The following is a 15,601-nucleotide window of genomic DNA, read 5'->3' on the forward strand; positions in this document are numbered from 1 at the left end:
TCTAGTGATAGAACCATGCGTCACGCGTTGTCGTCCGAGCTGGCGTCAAGCGGGAAGTGCCTGTGGTAACATTGTTGTTCTGTTTCAAGCCTATCTCATCACCATTGTCAAGCGGGAAGTGCCTGTGGTAACATTGTTGTTCTGTTTCAAGCCTATCTCATCACCATTGTCAAGTCTGAAGTGCCTGTGCTAACATTGTTGTTCTGTTTCAAGCCTATCTTATCACCATTGTCAAGTCTGAAGTGCCTGTGGTAACATTGTTGTTCTGTTTCAAGCCTATCTCATCACCATTGTCAAGCGGGAAGTGCCTGTGGTAACATTGTTGTTGCGTTTCAACCCTATCTTATCACCATTGTCAAGCGGGAAGTGCCTGTGCTAACATTGTTGTTGTGTTTCAAGCTAATCTACCCTTGAAAATCTACGTTAGAACTGATCTTCAGTAACCCATGCTTGTCGTAAGATGCGACTAACGGAATCGGGTGGTCAGGCTCGCTGACTTGGTTGACACATGACATCGTACCCCAACTGCGCAGATCGATGCTCATGCTGTTGATCACAGGATTGTCCGGTCCAGACTCGATTATTTACAGACAGCCGCCATATAGATGCAATATTGCTGAATGTGGCGTAAAACTAAACTCAATCAATCAATTCAAGCCTCAATCTCATCAGTGGTGTCAAGCAGGAAGTACTGTTATGCACCACACATTCGAGTATAAAAGCCTTTCAACAACTGGGGAGCAATATTATTTATTCTCTTTTCCACCACCTGTACCTTTGACCTTATCTCCACGGTAGCAACTCTAATGTAGTCTGACAGGCTGAACAAGCTATAGTCTATAGTGCCCTAAATGTCAAGGAAACATCTAAATTTAAACTTGCCTATTCAACCCTCAGTGCGCATTGAACATGACATGTTTGAATAATGAATACGTGGATTTCTCAGGGTATTGTTCGTATTAGTCATGACTGGATACTTAACATAGCCGACTGGCAAATCAATTTGGGACATCCTTACAAAGTGTACATTTACCTACTTGTATATCAAGCAACGGGACTGAAAACAGCTACACTGATCACAGCGCTGTCAATCCTGACAGACTGACGCTTCCAAGAGCGTGAATGTGTTTTCTTCCAATTCCAGAAAATTACCTATCAATTTGCAGTACCTAATGAGGGAACATTGCCAGAGGAGGCTGAAGTGAGTACACGTATATAACTTAATTGATAATAGAGAATTATAAAGTAATGTCATGTGTATGTAAAAAAAAGTTTATCTAACGTATACTACTTTCAGCATTCTATTCAAATTATTGCTTGTTACGCGTGGAATTCTCGCGGGCGTAATAAGGACCGACCGTTTGATATTGGGGATGGGGAATCGGGACTGACTGACTGACTGAGTTGATGATGATGATAAGTACAACAAAGCACTATAAACATGATAACAAGCAACAGACCCTGAATGATAAGCACATGGCCCCATGCCCCCTACTTCTGTGACACCCCCTGAAGTTAGGTGAGTGAGTTTAGTTTTACGTCGCTTTTAGCAATATTCCAGCAATATCATGGCGGGGGACACAAGAAATGGGCTTCACACATTGTGCCCATGTGGGGAATCGAACTCGGGTCTTCGGCGTGACAAGCGAACACTTTAACCACTAGGCTACCCCACCGCCCTGAAGTTAGGTTGAAGGTTATAGTTTGTTCTGAATACCTGTGGTACAAACTAGTGAGTGAGTGAGTTAATTTTTACGTCGCTTTTAGCAATATTCCAGCAATATCACGGCGGGGGACACCAGAAACGGGCTTCACACATTGTGCCCATGTGGGGAATCGAACTCGGGTCTTCGGCGTGACGATCGAACACTTTAACCACTAGGCTACCCCACCGCCCTGAAGTTAGGTTGAAGGTTATAGTTTGTTCTGAATACCACTCCAGGCTGATTCCAGATGAATCCACTACATCAATCTTGTCAGCATAGTCAGAAATTATTCTTTGAAATTAAACTATACTTATTTACATTAGGCTGAACATGAACCCTGTACTTGTTCCACATAGTTTTCGGTAAAATAAAAAAAAATGAAAATCATATTTTCTGACAAGCTGTATTGTCCAAGGTTATGGTGACCTGGGTGGTTAATTTCATCTGAGACGTACAGCAAAGGGCAAGACACATCAGAGGTGAGAAGTTGATTTTCACCAAATATGCATACGACAGCTCACACTATAGTCGCCTCTTTCTGGGCAGGTAGTATATTGTGTACACATTTATAGACGGATCATTCCATGAAAGCCATATAGTCTCACATGATAAGCCAGACACAAGAAATGGGCTTCACACATTGTGCCCATGTGGGGATTCAAACCCAGGTCATCGGCGTGACGAGCCAACGCTTTAACCATTAGGCTACCCCACCGCCCCAGGGACTCGGGACTGGGGAGGAGGGGTGGTAAATATGGGTGGTGGCGACTTAAAAGCTATTGAAGCGTAAAAGTAATTTAACTATATATTCTTTCTTTCAAAAAAAATGATTCTGGTTAAACTGACAAGCGTGTCCTAAATAAAAATTACGCTCATAAAAGATTATGTATCTTGAAAATAGTGAGTTAATATTTTTTAAATATGAAAGTTTCAGGTCATGGGACGAATACAAGAAGCCACTGTGTCAGTTTTAATTCTGACTGCTGGATTCTTACACTGTCAAATATCAGGTACGTCTACATCGTGGGACAAGTTCGTCGTATGGTGTGTGTGTGTGTGTGTGTGAGATATATATATATATATAGAGAGAGAGAGAGTTACGGCAACACGCGGTCGTAATGTGATACAGGAGTGCTGTCTGTCATGTGGGTAGATGTTGGAGTGTTGTCTCTAATGTGGGTAGATGCAGGAGTGATGTCTGTCATGTGGGTAGATGTATGGGTGATGTCTGTCATGTGGGTAGCTGCAGGAGTGCTGTCTGTCATGTGGGTAGATGCAGGAATGCTGTTTGTCATGTGGGTAGATGCAGGAGTGCTGTCTGTCATTTGGGTAGATGCTGGAGTGCTGTCTGTCATGTGGGTAGATGCAGGGCAGTGTGCTGTCTGTCATGTTGGTAGATGCTGGAGTGCTGTCTCTCATGTGGGTAGATGCATGAGTGCTGCCTGTTATGTGGGTAGATGATGGAGTGTTGTCTGTCATGTGGGTAGATGCAGGAGTGTTGTCTGTCATGTGGGTAGATGCTGGAGTGCTGTCTGTCATGTGGGTAGATACAGAAGTGCTGTCTGTCATGTGGGTAGATACAGAAGTGCTGTCTGTCATGTGGGTAGATACAGAAGTGCTGTCTGTCATGTGGGTAGATGCATGAGTGCTGCCTGTTATGTGGGTAGATACAGAAGTGCTGTCTCTCATGTGGGTAAATGCTGGAGTGCTGTCTGTCATGTGGGTAGATACAGAAGTGCTGTCTGTCATGTGGGTAGATGATGGAGTGTTGTCTGTCTTGTGGGTAGATGCAGGAGTGCTGTCTGTCATGTGGGTAGATGCTGGAGTGCTGTCTGTCATGTGGGTAGATGCAGGAGTGCTGTTTGTTATTTGTGTAGATGCTGGAGTAATGTCTGTCATGTGGGTAGATGCAGGAGCGATGTCTGTCATGTGGGTAGATGCTGGAGTACTGTCTGTCATGTGGGTAGATGCAGGAGTGCCGTTTGTCATGTGGGTAGATGCTGGACTTATGTCTGTCATGTGTGTAGATGCTGGAGCGTTGTCTGTCATGTGGGTAGATGCAAGAGTGCTGTCTGTCATGTGGGTAGATGCAGGAGTACTGTCTGTCACGTGGGTAGATGCATGGGTGATGTCTGTCACGAGGGTAGATGCATGGTTGATGTCTGTCATGTGGGTAGATGCAGGGCAGTGTCTGTCACGAGGGTAGATACAGGTGTGCTGTGTGTCATGTGGGTAGATGCAGGAATAAGTTGTCAATCTGTATACACATTGTCACTGATGCACTAATTATTACATTCAGACTGAGATTTGAATGGACATCAGAACATGTCTTCGCCATGCCTGTTGACTCCGAGGTCCATCCATAGAACCATATTGAACATGTCCAGGGCGTCATGGAAAATGATGCGTTCAAGCGTCTTTGAAATAGGCCCATACACAGCCTCAGAATAATTCCAGCCAACAAACCTGATCTTGTTCTTTTTGATAAAGCCAATGAATTTATTTATATCATTGAATTTTCTTTCCCTTTTGACAGCAACGTAATTTGCAAGATTCAGTAAAAGCATGAATAAATATGCGGACCTCGCCTTTGAAATGTCTTGCTTGCACCCCAAGTGCACTGTCGTCAGACTCCCCATAGTTCTCGGTGTCCTTGGTTTGGTACCTCCTGATCTCTTGGCGCAGATGTGGAGAGTGCCCGGGTTCTCCACCCGGTGCACAGCCCTTATGACACTCTGGGTAATGCAGAAGGCTGCAGTGTTGGGGAGTCTACATATTCTCTGGAAAGAGTTTGGTGGGTTCGACTAGGCAGTCTTTCCTGGGTGAAGTCCTATTCGCTGTCTGGGCTGCGTGTAGAGGGGGCAAGGGCCCTGAGCTGATGCCAGGATCACCCGAACCCTCTCTGCTGCATACAATCTTTAATCTGTAAAACATAATAATAATAAGTGCATTTATATAGCGCTAGACTCAATTCACCAGGTGAATGCTCATGGCACTAATAATCTGACTATTATTACCCCGGATAACCTACCCTGCCAGTGAGGTGCTAGGTTATAATTTAGTCACATGTTCCCACAGGTACCTATTTTCTGCTGGGTGAACAGAGAAAGTATACGTAACCATGTATTTGTTTCTGTCAGATCCGTGTGAGTCAAGTCCATGTGAGAATAGCGCTGTGTGTAGGACATGGGACCACTAACTATACCTGCGCCTGTCGTGATGGCTACTTTGGGAGGAACTGTGAAAGTAAGACAGCATTTCATATCCTTCAAACAGCTGCCCTTCACTGTTCACCACCCTTACATGACGCTAAAGTCCCTGTTGCTAAAGTAATAAGTTCCATCAGAGAGAGAAGACGTTGATTACCCCTGGTTCCATTGGTCTGTTTTTATATTGTATTGTCCAAATAGCGCTATCAGTTTTAACTTTCCACACTTGTTTTAGTTGTAATTGTGATATTCTAGTTGTTTTACTGTCCTTCGTCGACAGGTTTTTATAATATGCATGTATTCCATTTCAGCGTCAATCTGTTCTCGTCACGATATGGCTGAAATATTGCCGATGTGACGTTAAATATTAACTCACTCACTCACTCAACTCAATCTGTGATAATCTAGTGGTTTTACTGCCTTTCGTCGACAGGGTTTCATATGGAATATGTATGTATTATGAATTTAGAACTACTTTTAGTCACGATATAGCTGAAATATTGCCGATGTGACTTTAAATCTTAACTCACTCACTCACCTGCAGCTGGTTCCATTGATTCGTCGGATCGCAGGAATTTCTCAGATGCCATTTTGATTTAGTACTTTCTTTTTTTCAATGTATTTCTATAACTCCCATTTAGACTTCATTTTATGATTGTAGACATTTTCACAGTGAGTCAGTTTAAAGGTGTAAGTGTTGAGCTGGACATTCACAATTATCTTACCTCACACATAAATGTCGTTTTCTGATTGGCTGATTCAATTAGTTTCAATGTACCCCGCTTACAAACTAGTAACATTTTTTTATGTAACCCGCTGGGAATGCCGAACTGTGTGAACTCATTTGGTACTTCATGTTAGTAATTCTTTCTCTCGAATAATTGAGTCACGTATGATGTACAGAAATTACCAATGTTTTGCGAATGCAAATCGATGGAAGGGAGATAACTCTAAATATGTTTTTCTTGTCGGTATTGGCTTATTGCCAAATTCTGGTACCCCTTATTATGAGTGCTTATACCAGTGCTTCAAACAGTTCAGAATTAACATTGAGGTGTTCAGTAAGGTTAATACGTTGTTCACTGATCCCCCGGGCCCATGTGTTGATGTTTCCACTATGTTTGTTTATGTTCCCTGAGCCCTCGTGATTGCGATCAGTTTGAAACCAAAAGCCCTCGTGACTAATAAACAATTTATAATATCAATTTGAATTTGATATCATTGTTTCCTAACAGAGCCTAATCAGAACATTTCCTTTACACTTGTCAGTTGTTCCGTAAACTTAAATCCACTCATTTGCTACTTGTCATGTTGTGAATATGATAATACAATCAATTGTTATTTCAGAGTGGATTTGTGCAACATTGTACAGAGAAGTTAACAATTACAACTTGTGTGGGGTGTTCACAAGTTCTGGTGTTTGTGTTGGTAAAATCGCCAACGGGGAGCTGTGTCAATGTCCAGATACCCACTGGGGCCCTATGTGTAACCTGCCTACTCAAGGCGAGAACAGTAAGTGTGATGTCATGTCTGAGTAGGTAACACTCAGGTATAGTCCGTTTAACTTCATTTTAGACCGATGAATTGCTCACTAACACAAAATCTAATTACTGCAACAAAACCAAATTTTGCACAGTCACGTGAAATCAACAGACCAACTGTGATGATTTGTCTCATAATTTTGGACACCCGAATAAAAAGTTGTTTAGCAAACGATCATTGTTTTGATGTCACTTTTCACTATTTGTTACGAAGGGGTGGGGTGGGGGTGGGGTGAGGGCACTTGCTGGTAGAACAGCCGGGTAATCAACAGGCGTGTGCAGTGAAATTTCAATTTCACACGTACAACTCGCACACCTGGTTATTCTACCAGCAAGTGGTCCCCCCTCGTAAGAAGTGACAGCAAAATAATGATCGTTTGCTAAACAACCTTTTTATTCGGATGTCCAAAATAAAGCTATTCTAATTTCTGCAGCATTGTTTATCCAATTTTGAATATCAGTCCATAAAGAGTTGACATGTTTACAATACAAGAATAAGTGGCTGATGACAGCCATTGTTATCCTATAGTCCATTTGGCTCAAAGGCGGACCGATGAATTGCAATCTAACTCGAAAACTAATAAACATAAAATACTCAATGAAACGCTGATCATAATCAAAACATCAGACCATCTCTGTGAGTTTTTTGCAGAATTTTTGTCCTAAAAATAATCAAGTTGTTTAACAAACTATCATTAAAATATTGTCACATTTCACGATTTGTTACGAGGGAGGAGTGCGGAGAAAGGGACAGCCAGGTGTTAGAGAACGTATGGAGACGGCACAGCACAGGTGAATGAATAAATAACTTTGTCTGTGAACGTGCTTCTCGAACACCTGGCTGTCCCTTTCTACACACCTCCTTCGTTAAACAACTTTATTATTTTTAGGACAAAATTCTGCAAAAAACTCACAGAGTGGGTAGGATGTTTTGATTATGATCAGCGTTTCATTTAGTATGTTATGTTTATTAGTTTTCGAGTTAGATTGCATTTCATCGGTCCGCTTTTGAACCAAATGGACTGTAGAAAGTGTTACTGCTCACAAAGACATACAAATACTGGAAGTCGCGGAAGGAAGCACGCTATGATCAACTTGTAATGATTGGTTGTCCTTTTGAATATGTGAACTAAATAGAATGTTTACGGTTTGTGATGTCTTGCGAGAAAGCTGCAATTTCTTTGGCTGATGTAGAATTAGATCAATAGCTACCTATGACTATGAAGTCCTAACCTATATTTTTACAGTGTAGTGGTGTTACGTTGTAAGGATGGTTAGGTTTTGTGTGATGATTTGTCTGATTCAGACATAAAGAAGACGTTTTCTGCGTTCTCAGAATAAATGATCAATAAACAACAGTCAATACCCAATAGGGCCTAGTTCCAGTACTAAGATAGTTTTCAGCTCCCTTAAAGTTTGCGATATGCGAGACGGGCCCAGCTTACTTCCGGTGCCACATTTCCGGTGACAAGCGTACATTCAAGAACCAGTTTTGTAACATATATGTTATATTTGGAATTACACTTTCTTCCTAAAGTACAAATTCTAGTACTTTTGGAGTTGAGCCCCATCCTGGATTCGAACTCACACCCTCAGAGTCAGGCACCTAATCGCCAGCACACAAAGTCAGCCGCCTAACCCGCTCATCTACCGCAACTTCAACAAAATGGAAGTCAGACAACTGGTAGTCTAGACTGCGGGTTTTGTGTACCCTCTGATAAGTGGTAATTGGCACGGCTCCCACGGCCGAAAGCTATGATTACACAATGCCATTTAGAAAGTGATCAAATGTAACACATGTTATATTTGGGATTACACTTTCTTAGTTAAATATAAAGTCTAGTACTTTTTTGAGTTGAGCCCCATCCGGGGTTCTGGTTCCAAATTGCGCGAACGCCAAATGTGACTTTACTAAACCGGACCGAGGGTACGTTGTTTGTCACCGGCGTGGTGAAGTTCCATGACCGGGCCATGCAGGTTACACGTTAAGTGAACACTTACATATTTGCATATTGTTATATTTTTATCATTTATTGTGCGTAATGTTATAATCTAATTTGTTCCAGAAACTCTGGCACTATGCCAAAGACAAAAACAACTTTTCAGCACGACCGTCAAGCTCATCAACGAATCCGACGTCACAGACAGTTCCATTTCTCTTTTACGCACCCTCACTAATATCTCGCACCTGAAGTCCGTGCTTCACGAGATGAACCTGTCGTATCTGCCGGTGCGCACGTGCACGTCTGACGGTAGCTTTGCCGCCTCACAGTGTGACGTCAGCATTGATGACCTTGCTACCTGGAAATGTTACTGTGCAGATACAGAGACGGGGGTGGCGTTATGCAAGGTCACGATAGGGTCAAGGACGTCCTCAAACAGAAGCTGTGAATGTGACTGTGAGTACTGGCAGTGCATCCAATGGAAATTAGTTGATAATGCATAATTCAAATACTTTCCTGTTTTATTGAACAAATGATGTCAGTGTTTTGGCGTATGTGCATGACATCTAGCGGATCTGCATAAAATGTGCGCAGAGGTTTATAAGTAAATTTATCTATTAACGCATGATATATTATATTCTCATGCAAATTATCAATAATATTTTCATTAGCATAAACGTCGAAAAGCGCTCTAATTTAAGGCAAACACCGCCCACTCTACTCTCAGCCAGTCAGTGAACGATAGTCTGTTTGTGGGCGTGGTTTGTTTCTCAGGGTTATGGAAACATGATCACTAAATAAAGTGCTTGGTTAGCCTGTCGAATTACATGTCTTCAACTGCAAAGCGTTTACCTCTTATTATAAAATACCAATCTGGAATAGAATATACAACACATGAGTGCCTGACATCTTGTGTGTATTGATGTTTTGTTGATGTCTTGGTTTGTGAAGTGAAGTCCATGAGCGTTTGTGTCTGCGTGTGTTTGCGTGCGCTTTGATGCCAGCACTTCATTGTACTTTCTCGCCTTGCTCGTACGTGTGTTTGCGTGCGCTTTCATGCCAGTACTTCGTTTTACTTCCTTACCTTGCTCGAACGTTTTTGCGTGCGCTTTGATTCCAGCACTTCATTGTACTTTCTCACCTTGCTCGTACGTGTGTTTGCGTGCGCTTTGATTCCAGCACTTCGTTTTACTTTCCCACCTTGCTCGAACGTGTTTGAGTGCGCTTTAATACTAGCACTTCGTTCTACTTTCACACCTTACTCGAACGTATTTGAATGCGCTTTAATAATAGCACTTCGTTCTACTTTCTCACCTTGCTCGAACGTATTTGAATGCGCTTTAATAATAGCACTTCGTTCTACTTTCTTACCTTGCTCGAACGTGTTTGAGTGCGCTTTAATAATAGCACTTCGTTCTACTTTCTCACCTTGCTCGAACGTGTTTGAGTGCGCTTTAATAATAGCACTTCGTTTTACTTTCTCACCTTGCTCGAACGTGTTTGAGTGCGCTTTAATAATAGCACTTCGTTTTACTTTCTCACCTTGCTCGAACGTGTGTTTGCGTGCGCTTTAATAATAGCACTTCGTTCTACTTTCTCACCTTGCTCGAACGTGTTTGAGTGCGCTTTAATACTACTACTTCGTTTTACTTTCTCACCTTGCTCGAACGTGTGTTTTTATGCGCTTTAATAATAGCACTTCGTTTTGCTTTCTTACCTTGCTCGAACGTGTTTGAGTGCGCTTTAATAATAGCACTTCGTTTTGCTTTCTCACCTTGCTCGAACGTGTTTTAATGCGTTTTAATAATGGCACTTCGTTTTACTTTCTCACCTTGCTCGAACGTGTTTGAGTGCGCTTTAATAATAGCACTTCGTTTTATTTTCTCACCTTGCTTTCGAACGTGTGTTTTAATGCGCATTAATAATAGCACTTCGTTTTGCTTTCTTACCTTGCTCGTACGTGTGTTTTAATGCGCTTTAATAATAGCACTTCGTTTACTCTCTGAAATTGCTTGTAAAGATAAAAGCTGTGCTTTTTCTATTTTACTTGGACTAATTTGAAAGGTATATGGGATATTTTTGTTGTAGTATAAATCACAATACAAGTTCGATGTATAAAGTGGACACGGTTACAGTCATATTGGAATACAAAACGGTTTCTTTATGCTGTTAGTTACAGTTAAGAGTCATAAAGCGGAATTATTAACTGCAAACAGTTGAAAGGGAAATCTTTTATTTATGTGGACATTCATAATAAAGTTGCCATAAGCTGTATCTATTTATTTGTTAAATATAATATTTGATCTGTCTGAACACATCTTGTATCCGTAGAAGTCAAATCTTGTATTTTCTGTTTTACATGGCAAAATCACACTGCGAGATTGAACCATGGGGATAGTGGTCACTTCCTCATAGAGACAGATGTGATGACGTCACTCCGGTCATTCAAACGGCGAGCCTCATGAAGTCCAGGGTGGGGATAATGGTCTGCGAACTTGTCCAATCAGTTTACACTACATGTGTGAACAATGCATTTTGAACATGGATGGTGATTACAGGATTACCGAGTAAATGAATGAAACACGATTCAAACGTTGTTGTTTGTTGTGATGTACCGTCAGGTCCCCTTGCATTAAAGTGAATTCAAAACATAATTGTTAACTCCTAACGCCCTTATTTGGTATGGAACAGTTAGCGCCTGACTTTCGATTGTCATGTTATTACATTGAGGGTTTATTCTTTGACGTAGTTCAAACATGTGACAGAAAAGGACATAATGGACTCATGGCATCAGGCAAAAGTTGTTTTGACATGTTTTTTCTTTGGTAATTTTGTGAATCAATTTTTACATTTGAACCAGAAAAAGTCTTCAAACTGCCAAAGAAGCCTTGCTTAGCAGTTGCCTTGCACAAAATGTGTTAGAAGCATGACATATTCGAGACTAATAGTTAGTAGTGTTCATTTAAACGGTTATACAATCAGATGCTTATCATGTACACTCAATGCAGTTTTAAAATGTGCAGAAGTCAGATAACTACTTAACATGGCAAATCCAACGCCGATAGTGCAGTCCATGAATTAGAGACGGACGCATCAAATGTAGTAACAGACAGTTACTTATAACAACTCATATCTTATCTGGGGTCATTCACTGACTATGGGGCCGGTGTGGGGTAGCCTAGTGGTTCGCTCGTCACGCTCAAGATCCGGGTTCGATTCCCCACGTTGATACAATGTGCGAAGCCCATTTCTGGTGTCCCCCCGCCGTGATATTGCTGAAATATTGCTAAAAGCGGCGAAAAACTAAACTCACTCACTCACTCACCGACAATGGGAAGTATTAATTAGAAACATAAAGATATTTATAATACGACGGCACAGTGTCTTGACGTATCTTTTCAAGGTGTCAAAATAAACAGATACTGACACACACTGAGACAAAGTATGGACTAATTTTAAGACAAGGCGTCACGGAAGCTATATTTAAAATCGCCTTCGGTTCGGCTAAAATGAATTATATTTTCCTTTTGTAATATTACAGCAGAGCCTGGTTGTCTTTCCTAACAAACTGAGCTGACACAGCGACTTTACTGAAATAACGTTTAGATTGACTAAACTCATTGTCTGACCTGATGGTATCTTAAGCACCAATCTTTTACAAGTCTCGGGGCATACATCAAGCCAAACAAGTGTATACATCCGGAATAGAGTGGGACGGGTACTAGGGTACTCGAATCCGGGTCGGGTACAGCTGGAATCGAGTCCTATTTCTTGGAATCGAGTACCCGGAAAGATGACAAGGGCAGATAATATCTTGTGTTTTTCATAATTGACGTAACACACATTTACATCATTGTATTGTCCGATTAATGAAGGTTATTATTAACGACTGTAATTTTTTCTGCGCATGAGCAGTCAAATTACAGTAACAGCAGAAACGAAAAGTTCTGTGTTTTAACGAGGAATGTAAGTAATGGTGTTACTCTTTATATTGGTTAAACAGACGTAAATTAAATAGCCTAAGGTCTGTATTAATGTCTTATTGCCATCCTTTCAAGTTTTCTATAATACTCGTGATTGAATATTCAGAAAGTTGACAGAAGCGCTGCATTTCTTACTTTTCCGGGTACTCGATTCCGATTCGGGTAAATACATGCGGGTACTCGATTCCATTTTTCCTACCCGTCCCAGCCCTAATCCGGAAACAATTCAAACGTGACGTCACGACTATACAGGCCCTAAGCTGTCAATGTAAATATACATTTGTTGATGTTTACAAGTCATATATAATATTGACACTGAAATTCGGAAACCAAAATCAATTACCTAATGACGTTCAGTAACTGTTTGACGAAAATTGTTTTTTTATCTTCCTCAGTTTCGCCTCCTGTACCACGCTGCATCACGAGATTTGGCATTGTACTGGTGAACATTCGGCTAAACACCATGTTCTTGAACTGACATGCCATCACGTATTAGCGAGACATGTTTATAAACCTATCTCTGATTTTCTCTGCAGTAAAGTAGGTTCCTTCCAGAATCAGGTAGACCTCTGCCGTGACTTTGCACCGATTATTTCTAAACCCAGGTTTTGAAGTACACGTTTCGAAACCTCATATCAGGTTAAATTTCGACCATTTCATAAGCTAGGTTTTCAAATGGTCGTTATTTAACCTAATATGAGGTTTTGAAATGACCATTATATATGATGATTATTTATGCTATGACTGATCGTAAAATATCTCATTATTGAAAACTTCCCAATAAGTGGCAATAACTGGTTTCGAACCCGTAACCCTTCGCTCTCTAGTTTGGTAGGCTACGAAGGATCGCTGTGAACGAATGAGATTGTTTGTCAGTATGAACCATGCGTTCCTCACAAGACGGGTACTGCGGGCAGCGCACGTGCAGGACACGGGTAGCGCGTGCAGAGTACGTGCGAGGCAAAGTGTTGGCTGCCAGTCGCATCCCAGTTGACACAGGCTGTTCCATCATTTGCGGGCTGTTCCATCAATGATGTTCTGCTCAGTACATGCACAAATTGAAAATAATACATATATTTGTGTTTTGCATTCATGACGGTTCATAAGTCGGATAAAACACTCCTCCTCGGTCTTGGTCGGGATTGTAAAACCGAGGTCGTGTTTTATCGGAGTCGTGTTTTATCCTTTACATCACACTGAGGTCAGCGTCATATTTGGGTATTTTCCTCAGATACAGGTACCCGTGAAGAACCGGATTAGAATTGATATTCAGGAACCCATTCTTGTCGTAAGAGGCGACAAACGGGATCGGGTGGTCAGGCTCGCTGACGTGGTTGACACATGTCATCGTATCCCAATTGCGTAGATCGATGCTGCTGAACACTGGATTGTCTGGTCCGGACTCGATTATTTACCGACCAGCGCCATATGGCTGGAATATTGCTGAACGCGGGGTAAAACTAAACTCATTCACTCATCCGGGATTCGAACTCGCACCCTCAGAGTCAGGCACCTTATCGCCAGCACACAAAGTCAACCGTCTAACGTATTCAGCCGCCGCGGCTTCCACACAAATGGAAGTCGGACAACTGGTAGTCTCCACTGCGGACTTTGTGTACACTTCTGATATATGTAAATTGGCACGGCTCCCACGGCCGAAAGTTATGCATACACGGTGACATTTACAGAAAAGTACTAGAATCTGTACTTTACTGAGAAAGAGTAACATATGTTACATTTGACCACTTTCTAAATGGCAAGTATAGTTTACGCCACTTTTATCAATATTCATGCAATTTCATTGTAGGGGACACCAGCCTGATATCACTATGGGCTTCATACATTCGGTTCCTGTAAAGTAGCTTCCGACTGGTCGCGCTTCTTAGTTTGTACCACAGGAATTCATTGATGTATCGGGGCGGTGGGTAGCTCAGTGGTTAAAGCGTTCGCGCGTCGCGCCGAAGACCTGGGTTCGATTCCCCACATGGGTACAATGTGTGAAGCCCATTTTCTGGTGTCCCCCGCCGTGATATTGCTGGAATATTGCTAAAAGCGGCGTAAAACGCAACTCACTCACTCATTTTGGACCTGGACTACAGTGGACATAGGTGGACCCTGTGATGACGTGATGACTCTAGTGATAGAACCATGCGTCACGCGTTGTCGTCCGAGCTGGCTGCCAATGTGGTGATAATTGCAACGTGGTAGAACAGTTAGATCCAGCATATGACGTTGGTGTCTCTAACTCAGATTCCCGTGCATAGTAACCAGCCTTGAGCCATGGAACAGACAACCCACATGGTGACTGATCCTCCACTAAACGGAACGAATGTTCCTGGGCGTGTATTCCTCCCAGGTCTCCAGCGTGTCGCCATGTCACCTTGCCAGACATTCGATGAAGATCTGACAGCATTTGACGCTGAATCATCGTCCTTGACATCACTTGTAGGGAACTTGGTTACAGTGAGAGTGGAGTCTTTGTGATTTGTTTCTACGGATATTTTGCGGTATGTCACAGAGCCTTTGTGATTTTAACATCAACAAAGGGAATGGTAAGGTACGGTAAATGACCTGTATGCCTACAACATGAATATTACAAGAGAGTTGAATTCATATTTACTTACATTAGGTCAGACAGACAGACAGACAGACTTTATTTGGTAATGTAGGCCATGTCGCCAAAGCTACAATGAAATTAAGAATAACATTTTAGTCACGATTTTCTTGACATAAACAGTTTTTGTATATAAATAGAAGTGAGTAAGTCATAATAATATTCACATACAATAAACCCATTTAGAGCAAAATGTTTCTAAAACAGCTGCCTCTGTTAATTTACAACATTATTAGCAAAATAATACTATATCGTCGGCGAATAATAACAACATCACATCTTCAATATCTTGTGATATAAAAACACCATGTTGACAATTTTCATAAATTTCAGCTGCAAGTTCATTTATAAAAAATATATATAGAATCGGGCTTAACATACAGCCCTGCCTAACACCAGTGGATGGTTGGAACAAATCGGTTTTACAAGAATTAAGTTTCACACACGCTTTAACAGAACTAAACATACTTTTGAGTATATGATACATTTTCCCATGCCAACCTCTTTGCAATAACAAGTATAACAGTTTTTACGATCAACATAGTCAAAAGTTTTAAAATCGATAAATGAAGCGTAAATTCGACCCTTGGTTTTACATAAGTACT

At 41.5% G+C, this 15,601-nt stretch overlaps 1 protein-coding gene and 1 long non-coding RNA gene across 2 annotated transcripts; one reads left to right on the top strand and one right to left on the bottom strand.

Annotated features, from left to right (window-relative positions):
• The first annotated feature begins 3,624 nt into the window (after nt 1–3,624).
• LOC124267852 lies at nt 3,625–8,917 on the top strand. The gene is made up of 4 exons (XM_046702847.1): nt 3,625–3,759; nt 4,847–4,952; nt 6,263–6,427; nt 8,523–8,917. Exons 1-4 carry the CDS (start codon nt 3,625–3,627, stop codon nt 8,900–8,902), a joined length of 786 nt encoding a protein of 261 aa, XP_046558803.1. The 3' UTR covers nt 8,903–8,917.
• Nucleotides 8,918–9,596: 679 nt separating this feature from the next.
• LOC124267798 lies at nt 9,597–10,674 on the bottom strand. The gene is made up of 2 exons (XR_006896130.1): nt 10,231–10,674; nt 9,597–9,941 (listed from the first exon to the last, which is right to left on the bottom strand). It is a non-coding gene; the product is annotated as an uncharacterized LOC124267798 (long non-coding RNA).
• Between the last annotated feature and the right edge of the window lie 4,927 nt (nt 10,675–15,601).

The sequence above is a fragment of the Haliotis rubra genome, unplaced genomic scaffold, assembly GCF_003918875.1.
Source record: "Haliotis rubra isolate DU_JTF1 unplaced genomic scaffold, ASM391887v1 Scf1006, whole genome shotgun sequence".
Taxonomy (NCBI): Eukaryota; Metazoa; Mollusca; class Gastropoda; order Lepetellida; family Haliotidae; genus Haliotis; species Haliotis rubra.